Here is a 20,829-nt window from a genome sequence, read left to right on the forward strand (position 1 = left end):
ATCGTTGCCCGCACCTGCCCGCCCGTCCAGCATCACTACTCTGGACGGTTCTGACTTAGAATATGTGGACAACTACAAGTACCTAGGTGTCTGGTTAGACTGCAAACTCTCCTTCCAGACTCACATCAAACATCTCCAATCCAAAATTAAATCTAGAATTGGCATCCTATTTTTGCAACAAAGCATCCTTCACTCATGCTGCCAAACATACCCTCGTAAAACTGACCATCCTACCGATCCTCGACTTCGGCAATGTCAATTACAAAATAGCCTCCAACACTCTACTCAACAAATTGGATGCAGTCTATCATATTGCCATCCGTTTTGTCACCAAAGCCCCATATACTACCCACCACTGCGACCTGTACGCTCTCGTTGGTTGGCCCTCGCTTCATACTCATCGCCAGAACCACTGGCTCCAGGTCATCTACAAGTCCCTGCTAGGTAAAGCCCCGCCTTATCTCAGCTCGCTGGTCACCATAGCAGCACCTACCCATAGCACGCTCCCCAGCAGGTATATCTCACTGGTCACCCCAGAGCCATTTCCTCCTTTGGTCGCCTTTCCTTCCAGTTCTCTGCTGCCAATGACTGGAACGAACTACAAAAATCACTGAAACTGGAGACACTTACCTCCCTCACTAGCTTTAAGCACCAGCTGTCAGAGCAGCTTACAGATCACTGCACCTGTACATAGCCCATCTGTAAATAGCCCATCCAACTACCTCATCCCCTACTGTATTTATTTATTTATCTTGCTCCTTTGCACACTAGTATTTCTAATTTGCACATTCATCTACTGCACATCTACCATTCCAGTGTTTAATTGCTATATTGTAATTACTTCGCCACCATGGTCTATTTATTGCCTTAACTCCCTTATCTTATCTCATTTGCACACATTGTATATAGACTTTTTCTACTGTATTATTGACTGTATGTTTGTTTACTCCATGTGTAACTTTGTGTTGTTGTATGTGTCGAACTGCTTTGCTTTATCTTGGCCAGGTCGCAATTGTAAATTAGAACTTGTTCTCAACTTGCCTAGCTGGTTAAATAAAGGTGAAATAAAGAAATAATAATAATAATAATTCCTTACATACAGGTGGTTCATAGGAAGTTGTGCCAAGATGCCTACTATTCCTCACCTCCTCTCCATCATCTTGGTGAACTCTCTCCTCATGAGGAATCCACGGCTGAGAGCCTGGACTATGCCGACCAGAGCCAGCTTCTCATCTCTCATCTCCTCCAGGACCCCCAGCAGACCGGCTTTGAAGAACACCTGAGACACAGGTAAACATGCTCAATGGAACCACAGTCAGATGGAAAGAGATATAAAGAGTTGGATCAACAGAGGGGGAAATCACCACAGACCATGGGATAGTGTGTTCATAAGTTGAAAGGTATTGTGCAGTTGTAGATGATTTAATGTTAACTGATACAGAACTGCAACCACTGTAACACATGTGGTAGGAGAATCAGAATTCGCTAAGTAACATAGATAATCTGCATAATATGCTTATATGATTGAACTCTTATTAGAATGTATCCCTTCAGACGGATGTTGGCAGCTGCACTTCCTCCCTCATATGGGTCTCAGTCACCAGGGGTCCAGACAGGGGAGAAGTCAGGCTTGTCTACCACATGTTGCTATGCAGAATATCAGAAAGAGAATAGGGCAAAGGAGGTCAAAAGGGAACATTGGTCCCATATGTGAATATGTGTCTTTACCTATTGCAAACCATGTGAAGGGATGGCATGAGTAGCGGGGAACCAATCAGTTGTCTCCACAGTGTCTGTGCGTCAGTCACCCTTTTTAAGTAACGAAAGGTGTTCTTAGTACTTTAGTCAATAAGATTTTTTGCAACGTAAGCTTAACTTTCTGAACATTCGAGACGTGTAGTCCACTTGTCATTCCAATCTCCTTTGCATTAGCGTAGCCTCTTCTGTAGCCTGTCAACTATGTGTCTGTCTATCCCTCTTCTCTCCTCTCTGCACAGACCATACAAACGCTTCACACCGCGTGGCCGCTGCCACTCTAACCTGGTGGTCCCAGCGCGCACGACCCACGTGGAGTTCCAGGTCTCCGGCAGCCTCTGGAACTGCCGATCTGCGGCCAACAAGGCAGAGTTCATCTCAGCCTATGCTTCCCTCCAGTCCCTCGACTTCTTGGCACTGACGGAAACATGGATTACCACAGATAACACTGCTACTCCTACTCTCTTCCCTCTGCTCAAACCTTCTCCAACCTATCTCCTGATTCTGCCTCCTCAACCCTCCTCTCCTCCCTTTCTGCATCCTTTGACTCTCTATGTCCCCTATCCTCCAGGCCGGCTCGGTCCTCCCCTCCTGCTCCGTGGCTCGACGACTCATTGCGAGCTCACAGAACAGAGCTCCGGGCAGCCGAGCGGAAATGGAGGAAAACTCGCCTCCCTGCGGACCTGGCATCCTTTCACTCCCTCCTCTCTACATTCTCCTATTCTGTCTCTGCTGCTAAAGCCACTTTCTACCACTCTAAATTCCAAGCATCTGCCTCTAACCCTAGGAAGCTCTTTGCCACCTTCTCCTCCCTCCTGAATCCTCCGCACCACGTGCTCTCACCACTGGTGTCCCCCAGGGCTCTGTTCTAGGCCCTCTCCTATTCTCGCTATACACCAAGTCACTTGGCTCTGTCATATCCTCACATGGTCTCTCCTATCATTGCTATGCAGACGACACACAATTAATCTTCTCCTTTCCCCCTTCTGATAACCAGGTGGCGAATCGCATCTCTGCATGTCTGGCAGACATATCAGTGTGGATGACGGATCACCACCTCAAGCTGAACCTCGGCAAGACGGAGCTGCTCTTCCTCCCGGGGAAGGACTGCCCGTTCCATGATCTCGCCATCACGGTTGACAACTCCATTGTGTCCTCCTCCCAGAGTGCTAAGAACCTTGGCGTGATCCTGGACAACACCCTGTCGTTCTCAACTAACATCAAGGCGGTGACCCGTTCCTGTAGGTTCATGCTCTACAACATTCGCAGAGTACGACCCTGCCTCACACAGGAAGCGGCGCAGGTCCGAATCCAGGCACTTGTCATCTCCCGTCTGGATTACTGCAACTCGCTGTTGGCTGGGCTCCCTGCCTGTGCCATTAAACCCCTACAACTCATCCAGAACGCCGCAGCCCGTCTGGTGTTCAACCTTCCCAAGTTCTCTCACGTCACCCCGCTCCTCCGCTCTCTCCACTGGCTTCCAGTTGAAGCTCGCATCCGCTACAAGACCATGGTGCTTGCCTACGGAGCTGTGAGGGGAACGGCACCTCCGTACCTTCAGGCTCTGATCAGGCCCTACACCCAAACAAGGGCACTGCGTTCATCCACCTCTGGCCTGCTCGCCTCCCTACCTCTGAGGAAGTACAGTTCCCGCTCAGCCCAGTCAAAACTGTTCGCTGCTCTGGCACCCCAATGGTGGAACAAACTCCCTCACGACGCCAGGTCAGCGGAGTCAATCACCACCTTCCGGAGACACCTGAAACCCCACCTCTTTAAGGAATACCTAGGATAGGATAAAGTAATCCTTCTAACCCCCCCCCCCCTTAAAAGAGTTAGATGCACTATTGTAAAGTGGTTGTTCCACTGGATATCATAAGGTGAATGCACCAATTTGTAAGTCGCTCTGGATAAGAGCGTCTGCTAAATGACTTAAATGTAAATGTAAATGTACTGAACAAACAAGTTCTTTGTACTAGAGGCCAAGTGCTGGCTGTGTTTGGAACCACGTCATCTCTGAGGTTGCACCTATCCTGAGATGGTATATAACCCAGAGGCTCACTCAGTGGACGCTCTCTATCCATTTTTGTGTGGGTATTGTGACCAGCTCCCTTATCGGTTAAATTATTTTAATAAAGTTAATATACTGATTGGTGAGTGACCTTGTCTCTCCTCATTATTGGTAATTTAAAATATCCACAATGCACAGGTTAATAAATGTAGTTTCTCTTTTTTACCTGTGGTGTATGACTTTGAAGAAAATAACAGTAGAATGTTTCTCTACCTTTTTATATTAGCTTAATGAAGAAGAAAGTATCACATGATGGGTGATTAACTGGAGAGATGTTGAATGGTAATGGGTTAAAATATAATTCAAGTTGTGTTTTGTCAGCTTTTGCTGGGGGTATTTGACTGACCTTGGTGTGTCCAAACTTGTAATCCTCGTGATTCACATCAATGGACCCCAGCAGCTTCTCAGAAGCCTTCTTGTTGTCCATGAACTGGCCTTCAGGGATGACACTGGCATTCAGTACTTTATACCTGAATGAGGAGACATGCTTAACATATGTCAAGTTGAAATAGGTTGGTTATATTACGTAGCATATTCTGATGCTGGGAAAAACACTTAGAATATATATTTTTTTCAGTTTTGTGTGTGCGTGCGGGAGACCAGCACGGAAAAGTACATTTTTTGGAGATGATTAGGTGGCCATGACAATATAAGTGCCAGATCAGACATTTAGCCAGTAGACGTAGTAGTAATTAGTAGTAATAACACCGTTACATTAATTATTATTATGACCTCAGAGGCAGGACACCTATTTGACTGCCCTGGCACATTGGGCTCACCTTAAAACAGAGGAAAGAGTGCCCCCTACTGGCCATCTAACACCACTTCCCTCAGCATCTGATCTCCCATCCAGGGACCAACCAGGCCTGACCCTGCTTGGTTTTGAGAGAGCAAGACTTCCTTCAGATCCTGATACTCTCCGTTACACCTGTTGAATAACCAGGAAGTTCCCCAGCAGACCTGGAAAAACAAACCAAGTCTCTTTTAATACTCAAAAACAGGTTCAAGATTTGGCTCGTTAATGTTTACTTTACTGAATACATACACTACCGGTCAAAAGAACGCCTCATTTAAGGGTTTTTCTTTATTTTTACTATTTTCTACATTGTAAAATAATAGTGACGATGTCAAAACTATGAAATAACACACATGTAGTAACCAAAAAAGTGTTAAACAAATCAAAATATATTTTATATTCTTCAAATAGCTCATGTTTGCCTTGAACACTCTTGGCATTTTCTCAATTAGTGTCTTATTTATTTACCTTTATTTAACTAGGCAAGTCAGTTAAGAACACATTCTTATTTACTATGACATCCTACCCCAACGACGCTGGGCCAATTGTGCACCGCCCTATGGGACTCGCAATCACAGCCAGATGTGATGCAGGCTGTATTCAAACCAGGTGTTAGACCACTGCGCCACTTGGGAGCTTCATGAGGTAGTTACCTGGAATGCATTTCAATTAACAGGTGTGCCTTCTTAAAAGTTCATTTATGGAATTTCTTTCCTTCGAAAAGCGTTTGAGCCAATCAGTTGTGTTGTGACAAGGTAGGGAGGTATACAGAAGATGGCCCTATTTGGTAAAAGACCAATTATGGCAAGAAAAGCTCAAATAAGCAAAGAGAACATTCTGCAGCGATACGGCATCCCATCTGGTTTGGGCTTAGTGGGAATATAATTTGCTTTTCAACAGGACAATGACTCAACACACCTCCAGGTGATGTAAGAGCTATTTTACCAATTAGGAGAGAGATGGAGTGCTGCTTCAGATGACCTGGCCTCCACAATCACCCAACCTCAACCAAATTGAGATAGTTTGGGATGAGTCGGACCGCAGAGTGAAGGAAAAGCAGCCAACAAGTGCTCAGCATAAGTGGGAACTCCTTCAAGACTGTTGGAAAAGCATTCCAGGTGAAGCTGGTTGAGAGAATACCAAGAGAGTGCAAAGCTGTCATCAAGGCAAAGGGTGGCTATTTGAAGACTCTCAAATATAAAATATATTTTAATTTGTTAAGGATCCGCCCCTTTTTTTTTTTCAATTTTCGCCTAAAATGATATACCTAAATCTAACTGCCTGTAGCTTGTACCATTTGAAAAGAAACCTTTTGAAGTTTGTGGAAATGTGAAAGGAATGTAGGAGAATATAACACATTAGATCTGGTAAAAGATAATACAAAGAAAAAACAATTTCTTTAGTATTTCTTTTTGTACCATCTTTGAAATACAAGAGAAAGGGCATAATTAATTATTCTAGCCCAGACGCAATTTAGACTTTGGCCACTAGATGGAAGCACCGTATGTGCAAAGTTTTAGAGTGATCTTATGAAATCTTGCATATCTATTCAAAATGTTGTATCAAGACTGCCCAAAGGTGCCTAATTGTTTTATTCATACATTTTCAAGTTCATAATTGTGCACTCTCCTCAAACAATAGGATGGTATACTTTCACTCTAATAGCTACTGTAAAATGGACAGTGCAGTTAGATTAACAAGAATTTAAGGTTTCTGCCCAATTTTTTTTGTTTCTTACAACCTCATGCTAATCACATTAGCCTACGTTAGCTCAACTGTCCTGCGGATGGGACACTCACCTTGAATAAGTTGTTAACACTTTTTTTGGTTACTACCTGATTCCATATATGTTATTTCATAGTTTTGATGTCTTCACTATTATTCTACAATGTAGAAAATAGTTTTAAAAAATAAACAAAAACCCTTGAATGAGTAGGTGTTCTAAAACTTTTGACCCGTAGTGTATAATATTTAACTCTATATTTCTTGTACCTGGAGTCTTTGACTCGTTGGGGATCAGGCAGCGCACAAAGTGAGGATGAGTGCTCCTCAAGTTGGTCATCAGCTTGCCCAAGTTCTCCTGTAAGAGGATTACAAACCATTTTTTAAATATAAATCATCGATGATAATCGATGCACCTTTTGAAGGACTGAATATACACATTTCAAAAGATCACCCTGAACTGCGAGGACACAGTCTGCATGGAACCACCCTTCTTCTTGCCTCCTTTCTTGCTTGTATCTGTTAAAAAGGGCAAAAATAAGAGATCATTATAAACAAGACAATCTTGGGTTAACTTCACATTAATCTTAAAGGTTCAATGCAGCTGTTTTTTTTTATTTATCTCAAAATCAAATCCTTTCTGGGTAACAATTAAGTACCTTACTGTAATTGTTTTCAATTAAAATGGAAAAAACTAGCTGTTATTGGCAGAGAAATTTGGAAAGATCTTTCTTATTGGTCTATTAACTTATTTACTGCCTGGTGATGTCACCACAAACTCCATCCCACCAAATCAGCCAATTTTCAAAAAAGCTTTTACACTAAAAGGGCATTGTCATAATTTTTTAGAATTTCACAGTATTATTCAAACCTCATAGTGTGGAAATATATATAAAACGTTTTTTTGACTGCACTAGGCATTGAATGCAAATGCTGCCAATATTAACCCAGTGAATAACCCTGAGAAACATTCCAAGACTTTAAATCATCAGCACTTGAAACAATAACAAAAGCAGCTCCTCACCCGGCTTCGGTAAAAAGCTGAAGGTCTGGAGAAATGGAACTAACCTCGAAATCAAAGATGGAGCTACGGATGGACTGACCATCCATTATATAACAAGTATAGTTTTAACCTGCTGACTGACCATCCATTATATAACAAGTATAGTTTTAACCTGCTGACTGACCATCCATTATATAACAAGTATAGTTTTAACCTGCTGACTGACCATCCATTATATAACAAGTATAGTTTTAACCTGCTGACTGACCATCCATTATATAACAAGTATAGTTTTAACCTGCTGACTGACCATCCATTATATAACAAGTATAGTTTTAACCTGCTGACTGACCATCCATTATATAACAAGTATAGTTTTAACCATCTTTTTAGGCTATATAGGGTCTGTTTATATTTTCCTTTAACACTGTATTAATTTAGCACATGGTTTCCCAATGGGTACAAAAATGTATGTAGCAACTTGGTATTGCCCCTTTAAAGAAATGTGGGTCTGAGTTTTGACTAGAACTTAAATCTGTTGATGTGATGCTAGTCTTACCCTCAGGTGGGGCAGCAACATACAGGGCAGACAACAGTTTGACTGAGGACTTCCCGTACAGCTGAAGAACAGAGTCGTTCAGGGGGTCCTTGTTTTTGTCCAGCCAGCCAGTGATGTTGTAGTCCACAGTGCCGGCGTAGTGAACCAGGGAGAAGTGGGCCTCTGCCTTGCCTTTGGCAGGCTTGGGCTTCTCAAATGCCTGGTTTTTGCCAATTGTTATGCAGATGAATGAGGACCCAAAGGCGACTTAACAAAAACAGAGTCTTTATTCCAAACTTAAACAAAACGGTACCCCTGGATATATCTTAGATGACACCTGCTCACACGCAGCATCTGATGAAGGCAAAAACACGACAGGGCGGAACCAGGACGCCTGCTCACACGCAGCATCTGAAGAAGGCAAAAACACGACAGGGCGGAACCAGGACACGGAACAGCAAACATCAAACAAAGATCCGACAAGGACAGAAGCGGAAAACAGAGGGAGAAATAGGAACTCTAATCAGAGGGCAAAATAGGGGACAGGTGTGAAAGATTAAATGAGGTAGTTAGGAGAATGAGGAACAGCTGGGAGCAGGAACGGAACGATAGAGAGAGAGCGAGAGAGGAAGAGAGGGAGGGGAAGAGAGAGGGAAAGAACCTACTAAGACCAGCAGAGGGAGACAAATGGAAGGGAAGCACAGGGACAAGACATGATAATCAAAAGACAAAACATGACAGTACCCCCCCACTCACCGAGCGCCTCCTGGCGCACTCGAGGAGGAACCCTGGCGGCAACGAAGGAAATCATTAATCAACGAACGGTCCAGCACGTCCCGAGATGGAACCCAACTCCTCTCCTCAGGACCGTAACCCTCCCAATCCACTAAGTACTGGTGACCACGTCCCCGAGAACGCATGTCCATGATCTTCCGTACCCTGTAAATAGGAGCGCCCTCGACAAGGACGGGGGGGGGGGAGGGAAGACGAATGGGGGCGCGAAGAAAAGGCTTGACACAAGAGACATGGAAGACAGGGTGGACGCGACGAAGATGTCGCGGAAGAAGCAGTCGCACAGCGACAGGATTGACGACCTGAGAGACACGGAACGGACCAATGAACCGCGGAGTCAACTTGCGAGAAGCTGTCGTAAGGGGAAGGTTACGAGTGGAAAGCCACACTCTCTGACCGCGACAATACCTAGGACTCTTAATCCTACGTTTATTGGCGGCTCTCACAGTCTGCGCCCTGTAACGGCAAAGTGCAGACCTGACCCTCCTCCAAGTGCGCTCACAACGTTGGACAAAAGCCTGAGCGGAGGGAACGCTGGACTCGGCGAGCTGGGACGAGAACAGAGGAGGCTGGTAACCAAGACTACTCTGAAACGGAGATAGCCCTGTAGCAGACGAAGGAAGCGAGTTGTGAGCGTACTCAGCCCAGGGGAGCTGTTCTGCCCAAGACGCAGGGTTTCGAAACGAAAGGCTGCGTAAAATGCGACCAATCGACTGATTGGCCCTTTCTGCTTGACCGTTAGACTGGGGATGAAACCCGGAAGAGAAACTGACGGAAGCACCGATCAAACGACAGAACTCCCTCCAAAACTGAGACGTGAATTGCGGACCTCTGTCTGAAACGGCGTCTAACGGGAGGCCATGAATTCTGAACACATTCTCAATGATGATTTGTGCCGTCTCCTTAGCGGAAGGAAGCTTAGCGAGGGGAATGAAATGTGCCGCCTTAGAGAACCTATCGATAACCGTAAGAATCACAGTCTTCCCCGCAGACGAAGGCAGACCGGTAATAAAGTCTAAGGCGATGTGAGACCATGGTCGAGAAGGAATGGGAAGCGGTCTGAGACGACCGGCAGGAGGAGAGTTACCTGACTTAGTCTGCGCGCAGTCCGAACAAGCAGCCACGAAACGGCGCGTGTCCCGCTCCTGAGTAGGCCACCAAAACCGCTGGCGAATAGAAGCAAGCGTACCCCGAACACCGGGGTGGCCAGCTAACTTGGCAGAATGAGCCCACTGAAGAACAGCCAGACGAGTAGGGACAGGAACAAACAGAAGGTTACTAGGACAAGCGCGCGGCGACGCAGTGTGAGTGAGCGCTTGCTTTACCTGTCTCTCAATTCCCCAGACAGTCAACCCGACAACACGCCCTTCAGGGAGAATCCCCTCGGGGTCGGTAGAAACCACTGAAGAACTAAAGAGACGGGATAAGGCATCAGGCTTGGTGTTCTTATTCCCCGGGCGATAGGAAATCACGAACTCGAAACGAGCGAAAAACAACGCCCAACGAGCTTGACGTGCATTAAGTCGTTTGGCAGAACGGATGTACTCAAGGTTCTTATGGTCAGTCCAAACGACAAAAGGAACGGTCGCCCCCTCCAACCACTGTCGCCATTCGCCTATGGCTAAGCGGATAGCGAGCAGTTCGCGGTTACCCACATCATAGTTGCGTTCCGATGGCGACAGGCGATGAGAAAAGTAAGCGCAAGGATGAACCTTATCGTCAGACTGGAAGCGCTGGGACAGAATGGCTCCCACGCCCACCTCTGAAGCGTCAACCTCGACAATAAATTGTTTAGTGACGTCAGGAGTAACAAGGATAGGAGCGGATGTAAAACGCTTCTTGAGGAGATCAAAAGCTCCCTGGGCGGAACCGGACCACTGAAAGCAAGTCTTGACAGAAGTCAGAGCTGTGAGAGGGGCAGCCACTTGACCGAAATTACGAATGAAACGCCGATAGAAATTAGCGAAACCGAGAAAGCGCTGCAACTCGACACGTGACTTAGGGACGGGCCAATCGCTGACAGCCTGGACCTTAGCGGGATCCATCTGAATGCCTTCAGCGGAAATAACAGAACCAAGAAAAGTGACAGAGGAGACATGAAAGACGCACTTCTCAGCCTTCACGTAGAGACAATTCTCTAAAAGGCGCTGGAGTACACGTCGAACGTGCTGAACATGAATCTCGAGTGACGGTGAAAAAATCAGGATATCGTCAAGGTAAACGAAAACAAAGATGTTCAGCATGTCTCTCAGTACATCATTGACTAATGCCTGAAAGACCGCTGGAGCATTAGAGAGACCGAACGGCAGAACCCGGTATTCAAAATGCCCTAACGGAGTGTTAAACGCCGTTTTCCACTCGTCCCCCTCTCTGATGCGTACGAGATGGTAAGCGTTACGAAGGTCCAACTTAGTAAAGAACCTGGCTCCCTGCAGCATCTCGAAGGCTGACGACATAAGGGGAAGCGGATAACGATTCTTAACCGTTATGTCATTCAGCCCTCGATAATCCACACAGGGGCGCAGAGTACCGTCCTTCTTCTTAACAAAGAAAAACCCCGCTCCGGCGGGAGAGGAAGAAGGCACCACGGTACCGGCGTTGAGAGAAACAGACAGATAATCCTCGAGAGCCTTACGTTCGGGAGCCGACAGAGAGTAAAGTCTACCCCGAGGGGGAGTGGTCCCCGGAAGGAGATCAATACAACAATCATACGACCGGTGAGGAGGAAGGGAGCTGGCTCTGGACCGACTGAAGACCGTGCGCAGATCATGATATTCCTCCGGCACTCCTGTCAAGTCACCAGGTTCCTCCTGAGTAGAGGGGACAGAAGACACAGGAGGGATAGCAGACATTAAACACTTCACATGACAAGAAACGTTCCAGGATAGGATAGAATTACTAGACCAATTAATAGAAGGATTATGACATACTAGCCAGGGATGACCCAAAACAACAGGTGTAAAAGGTGAACGAAAAATCAAAAAGGAAATGGTCTCACTGTGGTTACCAGATACTGTGAGGGTTAAAGGTAGTGTCTCACATCTGATACTGGGGAGAAGACTACCATCTAAGGCGAACATGGGCGTGGGCTCCCCTAACTGTCTGAGAGGAATGTCATGTTTCCGAGCCCATGCTTCGTCCATAAAACAACCCTCAGCCCCAGAGTCTATCAAGGCACTGCAGGAAGCAGCCGAACCGGTCCAGCGTAGATGGACCGACAAGGTAGTACAGGATCTTGATGGAGAGACCTGAGTAGTAGCGCTCACCAGTAGCCCTCCGCTTACTGATGAGCTCTGGCCTTTTACTGGACATGACATGACAAAATGTCCAGCAGAACCGCAATAGAGACAAAGGCGGTTGGTGATTCTCCGTTCCCTCTCCTTAGTCGAGATGCGAATACCTCCCAGCTGCATGGGCTCAGTCTCTGAGCTGATGGGAGAAGATGGTTGAGATGCGGAGAGGGGAAACACCGTTAACGCGAGCTCTCTTCCACGAGCTCGGTGACGAAGATCTACCCGTCGTTCTATGCGGATGGCGAGTGCAATCAAAGAGTCCACGCTGGAAGGAACCTCCCGGGAGAGAATCTCATCCTTAACCTCAGCGTGAAGTCCCTCCAGAAAACGAGCGAGCAACGCCGGCTCGTTCCAGTCACTGGATGCAGCAAGAGTGCGAAACTCTATAGAGTAATCCGTTATGGATCGATCACCTTGACATAGGGAAGCCAGGACCCTGGAAGCCTCCTTCCCAAAAACTGAACGATCAAAAACCCGTATCATCTCCTCTTTAAAGCTCTGATAATCGTTAGTACAGCTATCTGGGAGCCCTTGCCTCCCAGATAGCTGTGCCCCACTCCCGAGCCCGACCAGTAAGGAGTGATATGACGTAGGCGATCCGAGCTCTCTCTCGTGAGTATGTGTTGGGCTGGAGAGAAAACACAATATCACACTGGGTCAGAAAGGAGCGGCACTCAGTGGGTTGCCCAGAGTAACATGGTGGGTTATTAACCCTAGGTTCCGAAGACTCGGAAGACCAGGAAGTAACAGGTGGCACGAGACGAAGACTCTGAAACTGTCCTGAGAGGTTGGAAACCTGAGCGGCCAGGGTCTCAACGGCATGACGAGCAGCAGACAATTCCTGCTCGTGTCTGCCGAGCATTGCTCCCTGGATCTCGATGGCAGTGTTGCGAGAATCCGTAGTCGCTGGGTCCATACTGGTCGGATCTTTCTGTTATGCAGATGAATGAGGACCCAAAGGCGACTTAACAAAAACAGAGTCTTTATTCCAAACTTAAACAAAACGGTACCCCTGGATATATCTTAGATGACACCTGCTCACACGCAGCATCTGATGAAGGCAAAAACACGACAGGGCGGAACCAGGACGCCTGCTCACACGCAGCATCTGAAGAAGGCAAAAACACGACAGGGCGGAACCAGGACACGGAACAGCAAACATCAAACAAAGATCCGACAAGGACAGAAGCGGAAAACAGAGGGAGAAATAGGAACTCTAATCAGAGGGCAAAATAGGGGACAGGTGTGAAAGATTAAATGAGGTAGTTAGGAGAATGAGGAACAGCTGGGAGCAGGAACGGAACGATAGAGAGAGAGCGAGAGAGGAAGAGAGGGAGGGGAAGAGAGAGGGAAAGAACCTACTAAGACCAGCAGAGGGAGACAAATGGAAGGGAAGCACAGGGACAAGACATGATAATCAAAAGACAAAACATGACACCAATATGCTGGTCATAAAGCTTGTTCTTGAAGGTAGTGTCTGAAGACTTGGGGAACATGCACTCCTCTTCAAGGATGGAGAAGATGCCCATTGGCTTTGGAGCACCTTAAATGAAATTTTGGGCAAAAAGGTGAACTCGACTCCATCATTCCTTGAATCAGATAGCTTATTTGTCACAAAACTCACTGATAATGCCAACTACTTTAATAATTTTTTTTATTGGGAAGATTAGCAAACTTAGGCATGACAACGACAAATTCTGAACCTACACATTCATACGTAATTGACCAAATTATGAAAGGCAACCGTTGCAATTTTGAATTCGGTAAAGTGAGTGTGGAAGAGGTGGAAGTCAAGAATGGAATGGGTGGACAGTAATAAACTGGTCCTGAACATCTCTACAACTAAGAGCATTGTATTTGGTATAAATCTTTCCCTAAATTCTAGATCTCAGCTGAATCTGGTAATGAATTGTGTGGCTGTTGAACAAGTTGAGGAGACTAAATTACTTGGGGTCACCTTAGATTGTAAACTGTCATGGTCAAAACATATAGATTGAATGGTTGTAACGATGGGGGAGGTATGTCTGTATTAAAGAGATGCTCTGCATTTTTTGACACCACACTTCAAAAAGCAAGTTCTGCAGGTTTCTAGTTTTGTCTAATCTTGATTATTGTCCAGTCGTGTGGTCCAGTGCTGCAAGGAAAGTGTCACGTCTCTCCGTTCTACATGAAATGTTTGACTCCCCGTACCTGCGTCGCCTCTTCAGCGTCTATACTGTGACAGAAAGACCTAGTTAAGCTGGCCCAGAACTGCTTTTCATTGTAATCACAGGGCTGATATTAATACTATGCATGCCAGTCTCTTTTGGCTAAGAGTTGAGGAAAGACTGATTACATCACTTATTTTTATAAGAAACATGAATGTGTTGAAAATCCCAAATTGTTTGCATAGTCAACTTACACATGGCTCTGACACACACACTTATCCCACCAGACATGCCACCATGTCCAGAACAAATTCCAGAAAGCGTACAGTATTATATAGAGCCCTTATTGCATGGAACTTCCTTCCATCTCATATTGCTCAAATTAACAGCAAACCTGGTTTCAAAAAACAGATAAAGCAACACCTCACGGCACAACGCCTCTCCTCTATTTGACCTGGATAGTTTGTGTGTATGTGATGATATGTTGGCTACGTGTTCCTTTATTAATGTATGTAGTTCTGTCCTCGAGCTGTTCTTGTCTATTGATGTTCTGTATTATGTCATTCTGTATTATGTTTCATGTTCTGTGTGGACCACAGGAAGAGTAGCTGCTGCTTTTGCAACAGATAATGGGGATCCTAATAAAATACAAGAGGTGACCACCTGTGCTAATTAGCTATCTAGCATGCTCTGAATACGTGTGTAAACATAAACAGTTGACTGTCATACTCAGTAGACACTAGCTAGCTAAGTTAGCTGTTGACAATCAGACCGACTAAGTTACTAGCTAGCTAGCTGAGACTCGGCTAATTAGCTAGCAAACTGAAACGACATTCTGTGCAGTAGCCAGGGCATAAAATTAACATTCGCCACCCGTCAAATGCGGATCAATGTAGGTATTGGCTGGTAAGAATGTCTATTTCACCAGCCACATTGGCGGGTGGTCAATTTGCACGGCTCTATAGTATGAGCATTACATTTGCATACTCAAATAGCCAAAAGTCAAGTATGAGCGTGGGTTAGGGTTAGGGTTAGGGTTAGGGTTAGGGTTAGGGTTAGGGTTAGGGTTAGGGGTAGGGGTAGGGTTAGGGGTAGGGTTAGGGGTAGGGTTAGGGGTAGGGTTAGGGTTAGAGGGTTAGGGTTAGGGGTAGGGTTAGGGTTAGGGGTAGGGTTAGGGGTAGGGTTAGGGTTAGGGTTAGGGTTAGGGTTAGGGTTAGGGTTAGGGTTAGGGTTAGGGTTAGGGTTAGGGTTAGGGGTAGGGTTAGGGGTAGGGTTAGGGTTAGGGGTAGGGGTAGGGTTAGGGGTAGGGGTAGGGGTAGGGGTAGGGTTAGGGTTAGGGTTAGGGGTAGGGGTAGGGTTAGGGTTAGGGTTAGGGGGAAATGCTGCAGTAGCTGTTTTCAAACTATTTCTGCTATATGGTTTCATAGCTGCTAATTGCTCAAAGAAATATAATCTTATATCAAACCGCTGATAGATTCATTTCTGGAGGCGCAGTCATAAAAGTTGGTCTAATTTACTCAAGTCAAAGGTTTTTTTGCTATTTATACTGAACAAAAATATAAACGCAACATGTAAAGTGTTGGTTTCATGAGCTGAAATAAAAGATCCCAGAAATTTTCCATTCGCACAAAAAGCTTATTTCTCTCAAATTTTGTGCAGAACTTAGTTTTTTATTTGTGTTTTTTATTTAACCTCTATTTAACCAGGAAGGGCTCATTGAGATTTGAAATCTCTTTTTCAAGAGCTTCCTGGCCAAGATACGCAGTACCAAGTCATTACACAATTACAGACAGACAACATCAACAACTACAGGTAATCTAGTAAAAAAACATAGAATTCACAGGAGTATAACAAAATCATAAACAGCTAATTAAAAACATTGACAGGTCAATGAATCCTTCATCAATGATTTAAAACCACCAATAGGGACAAGTTCTCCCAGTTTAGTGAACATTTCTCCTTTGCCAAGATAATCCATTCAGCCGACAGGTGTGGCATATCAAGAAGCTCATTAAACACCTTGCTTGTGCTGCGGACAATAAAAGCCCACTCTAAAACATTTTTTTTTATTTTACTAGGAAAGTCAGTTAATAAGAACAAATTCATATTTTACAATGATGTTCGACCCCGGCCAAACCCTCGCCTAACCTGGACGATGCTGGGCCAATTGTGCGCCGCCCTATGGGACTCACTATCACAGCCGGTTGTGATACAGCCCGGGATCAAACCAAGGTTTGTAGTAACGTCGCTAGTGCTGAGATGCAGTGCTTTAGACCGCTGCCCCACTCTGGAGCACCAAAATTTGCACAACTGAAGAATTTCTGCACAAACTGTCAGAAAGCGTCTCAGGGAAGCTCATCTGCGTGCTCGTTGTCCTCACCAGGGTCTTGACCTGACTACAGTTCAGCAACGTAACCAACTTCAGTGAGTAAATGCTCACCTTCCATGGCCACTGGCACGCTGAAGAAGTGTGCTCTTCACGGATTAATCCCGGTTTCAACTGTACCGGGCAGTATGGCGTCATGTGGGGGCAGGCATAAGCTACAGACAATGAACACAATTGCATTTTATCGATGGCAAATTGAATGCACAGAGAAACTGTGAGATCCTGTGGCTCACTGAAGATGAAAATGTTTCAGTTCTTCCATGGCCTGCATACTCACCCGACATGTCACCCATTGAGCATGTTTGGGATGCTCTGGATCGACGTGTACGACAGCGTGTTCCTGGTGCCGCCAATATCCATCCACTTCATACTACCATTGAAGAGGAGTGGGATAAGGCCCCTACCTTTTTTAAGGTATCTGTGACCAACATTCCCAGTCATGTGAAATCCATAGATTAGGGCCTAATGAATTAATTTAAATGGACTGATTTCCTTATATGAACTGTAACTTAGTAAAATCTTTGAAATTATTGCATGTTGCGTTTTATGTTTGTTCAGTGTATATTGTTTTGTTCACAAGCTCTGTCGTTTTTCAATGTTAGTTTGAGTCTGCTGCCTCAATTGAAAGAGAAGAGACGCCCTAGTCAGATCCCACATTTCTTTCACACACACACACACACACACACACACGACAGGACTCGAGTGGCCTCGTTACCACGGTAGCTTCACGCTTTTAAAGGGGCAGCTGAACATTTTGTTTCTGATATTTTGATTAAAAGACCTAGGGTAACCAAAAACGTATTGAAATGTAGCAGTATACCACATTACTTCTTATTGATACATTTCCTGTTTTAGAAACATTACAAAGATCATCTGTTTCAGAAACATTACAAAGGGCATCTGTTTCAGAAACATTACAAAGCAAGGTCATCTGTTTTAGAAACATTACAAAGATCATCTGTTTCAGAAACATTACAAAGGGAGGTCATCTGTTTTAGAAACATTACAAAGGGAGCTCATCTGTTTTAGAAACATTACAAAGGGAGCTCATCTGTTTTTTGACTTGTAAGAAATCTGAGTGGCTGGTAGACTTTTTTTATTTGAATCTTCCTGCCAGTGCCTGGTGGACCAAACAGTTCCATTTAGGCCCTGGCAGTAACCTACAGTATACAATCGTTTGTTTATGAGGGTTTAATATGTATCTAGATATGTCTAGCTACTTTGATAAGTTATCATTGCTAATAATGGACCAAATGGTCTGTCTGCTTGTGATAACATTACCTACCTAGCTAACGTTAGCTAGCTAACTAGCTACTGTGTGCATCTCATAGCTAACAATGTTACGACACTGGCCAGAAAAAGCACCACATAACCCGTAGCGTCTCTGGAACTACAGTATTCATTGCTGAAAGTCATGAGCCACCTGAAGTTATTTCATCCCACAACTCCACTCGATTCTGCTTGCCCTTCAGCTAACACACTAGGTTGCACTATATTGACGTCAGAAGCTTCTTCTTCTGTGGTGTTCATTGAGTGTGTCAACCAACTTTAATGGCTCATTCCCGCCACCTACTTGGCTAGTGTACTCACCAGAGTCAAGGGAGGTCAAAGGCTGAGTTTCTTTTCTAAACACGGATGATAATTTACTGTGTATTTACTCACACACGTTTTTTACTAAACTAATGCTGTTGATCATGTAGTGGTTCTACTGAGTTCTGTTGATCAGTGATCAGGGTAGATCAGTGTGGACAACATTGTTATCAGAGCACATCTCCATGATAGAAAGGTCCTGATATGGAGACAGCAGCCTATCTATCAGTCGGAGAAAGGTCCTGATATGGAGACAGCAGCCTATCTATCAGTAGGAGAAAGGTCCTGATATGGAGAGAGCAGCTTACTCAGCTGTTTAGGTCCAACAGTCCTTTGGATTAGGAGGAAGGGTGTGCTGGAGAGCAAAGGAGTATTGGAGTCACAGAAGACAGAGAGGGACCGATTGGTAATGTACTCTCTAGTTTAACTGACTGGTAATATACTATAGTTTAACTGACTGGTAATGTACTCTCTAGTTTAACTGACTGGTAATGTACTCTCTAGTTTAACTGACTGGTAATATACTATAGTTTAACTGACTGGTAATGTACTCTCTAGTTTAACTGACTGGTAATGTACTCTCTAGTTTAACTGGCTGGTAATGTACTGGTAATGTATTCTCTAGTTTAACTGACTGGTAATATACTGGTAATGTACTCTCTAGTTTAACTGACTGGTAATGTACTGGTAATGTACTCTCTAGTTTAACTGACTGGTAATGTACTCTCTAGTTTAACTGACTGGTAATGTACTCTCTAGTTTAACTGACTGGTAATGTACTGGTAATGTACTCTCTAGTTTAACTGACTGGTAATGTACTCTCTAGTTTAACTGACTGGTAATGTACTCTCTAGTTTAACTGACTGGTAATGTACTCTCCAGTTTAACTGACTGGTAATGTACTGGTGATGTACTATAGTTTAACTGGCTGGTAATGTACTCTCTGGTTTAACTGACTGGTAATGTACTATAGTTTAACTGGCTGGTAATGTACTCTCTGGTTTAACTGACTGGTAATATACTATAGTTTAACTGGCTGGTAATGTACTCTCTGGTTTAACTGACTGGTAATGTACTGGTAATGTACTATAGTTTAACTGGCTGGTAATGTACTCTCTGGTTTAACTGACTGGTAATGTACTATAGTTTAACAGACTGGTAATGTACTGGTAATATACTATAGTTTAACTGACTGGTAATGTACTCTCTGGTTTAACTGACTGGTAATGTACTGGTAATGTACTATAGTTTAACTGGCTGGTAATGTACTCTCTGGTTTAACTGACTGGTAATGTACTGGTAATGTACTATAGTTTAACAGACTGGTAATGTACTCTCTGGTTTAACTGACTGGTAATATACTATAGTTTAACTGACTGGTAATGTACTCTCTGGTTTAACTGACTGGTAATGTACTGGTAATGTACTATAGTTTAACTGACTGGTAATGTACTCTCTGGTTTAACTGACTGGTAATGTACTGGTAATGTACTATAGTTTAACTGACTGGTAATTTACAGGTAATATTAACTGACTGGTAATTTACAGGTAATATTAACTGACTGGTAATGTACTCTCTGGTTTAACTGACTGGTAATGTACTGGTAATGTACTATAGTTTAACTGACTGGTAATGTACTGGTGATGTACTATAGTTTAACTGACTGGTAATGTACTGGTAATGTACTATAGTTTAACTGGCTGGTAATGTACTCTCTGGTTTAACTGACTGGTAATGTACTATAGTTTAACTGACTGGTAATGTACTGGTAATATACTATAGTTTAACTGACTGGTAATGTACTGGTAATATACTATAGTTTAACTGACTGGTAATGTACTCTCTGGTTTAACTGACTGGTAATGTACTATAGTTTAACTGACTGGTAATGTACTGGTAATATACTATAGTTTAACTGGCTGGTAATGTACTCTCTGCTTTAACTGACTGGTAATATACTATAGTTTAACTCACTGGTAATGTACTGGTAATATACTATAGTTTAACTGACTGGTAATGTACTATAGTTTAACTGACTGGTAATGTACTGGTAATATACTATAGTTTAACTGACTGGTAATGTACTCTCTGGTTTAACTGACTGGTAATGTACTATAGTTTAACTGACTGGTAATTTACAGGTAATATTAACTGACTGGTAATTTACAGGTAATATTAACTGACTGGTAATGTACTGGTAATGTACTATAGTTTAACTGGCTGGTAATGTACTCTCTGGTTTAACTGACTGGTAATGTACTATAGTTTAACTGACTGGTAATGTACTGGTAATATACTATAGTTTAACTGGCTGGTAATGTACTCTCTGCTTTAACTGACTGGTAATGTACTATAGTTTAACTGGTAATGTACTGGTAATATACTATAGTTTAACTGACTGGTAATGTACTCTCTGGTTTAACTGACTGGTAATGTACTGGTAATATACTATAGTTTAACTGACTGGTAATGTACTCTCTGGTTTAACTGACTGGTAATGTACTATAGTTTAACTGACTGGTAATGTACTGGTAATATACTATAGTTTAACTGACTGGTAATGTACTGGTAATGTACTATAGTTTAACAGACTGGTAATGTACTGGTAATATACTATAGTTTAACTGACTGGTAATGTACTATGGTTTAACTGACTGGTAATGTACTGGTAATATACTATAGTTTAACTCACTGGTAATGTACTGGTAATATACTCTCTAGTTTAACTGACTGGTAAT

The 20,829-nt window shown here is 43.9% G+C and overlaps 1 protein-coding gene across 1 annotated transcript; it reads right to left on the reverse strand.

The window, feature by feature from the left end:
- Positions 1–1,141: 1,141 nt before the first annotated feature.
- On the reverse strand, positions 1,142–13,496 carry LOC120038863 (myosin heavy chain, fast skeletal muscle-like). Its single transcript, XM_038984445.1, has 7 exons — positions 13,410–13,496; positions 7,904–8,117; positions 6,796–6,860; positions 6,612–6,699; positions 4,750–4,783; positions 4,170–4,293; positions 1,142–1,279 (listed from the first exon to the last, which is right to left on the reverse strand). The coding sequence occupies exons 1-7, from the start codon at positions 13,494–13,496 to the stop codon at positions 1,142–1,144; spliced, it is 750 nt and encodes a 249-aa protein (XP_038840373.1).
- Between the last annotated feature and the right edge of the window lie 7,333 nt (positions 13,497–20,829).

The sequence above is a fragment of the Salvelinus namaycush genome, unplaced genomic scaffold, assembly GCF_016432855.1.
Source record: "Salvelinus namaycush isolate Seneca unplaced genomic scaffold, SaNama_1.0 Scaffold241, whole genome shotgun sequence".
NCBI classification, from domain to species: Eukaryota; Metazoa; Chordata; class Actinopteri; order Salmoniformes; family Salmonidae; genus Salvelinus; species Salvelinus namaycush.

Excerpts from the sequence above, each read along its gene's own strand:
- LOC120038863 (XM_038984445.1), bottom strand. The coding sequence starts at position 13,496 with ATGGGCATCTTCTCCATCCTTGAAGAGGAGTGCATGTTCCCCAAGTCT. Across the intron at positions 4,294-4,749 it reads TTCCTGGTTATTCAACAGGT|GTATAAAGTACTGAATGCCA; the intron begins GTAACGGAGAGT and ends CTCCTCATTCAG. Across the intron at positions 1,280-4,169 it reads ACAAGTTTGGACACACCAAG|GTGTTCTTCAAAGCCGGTCT; the intron begins GTCAGTCAAATA and ends CCTGTGTCTCAG.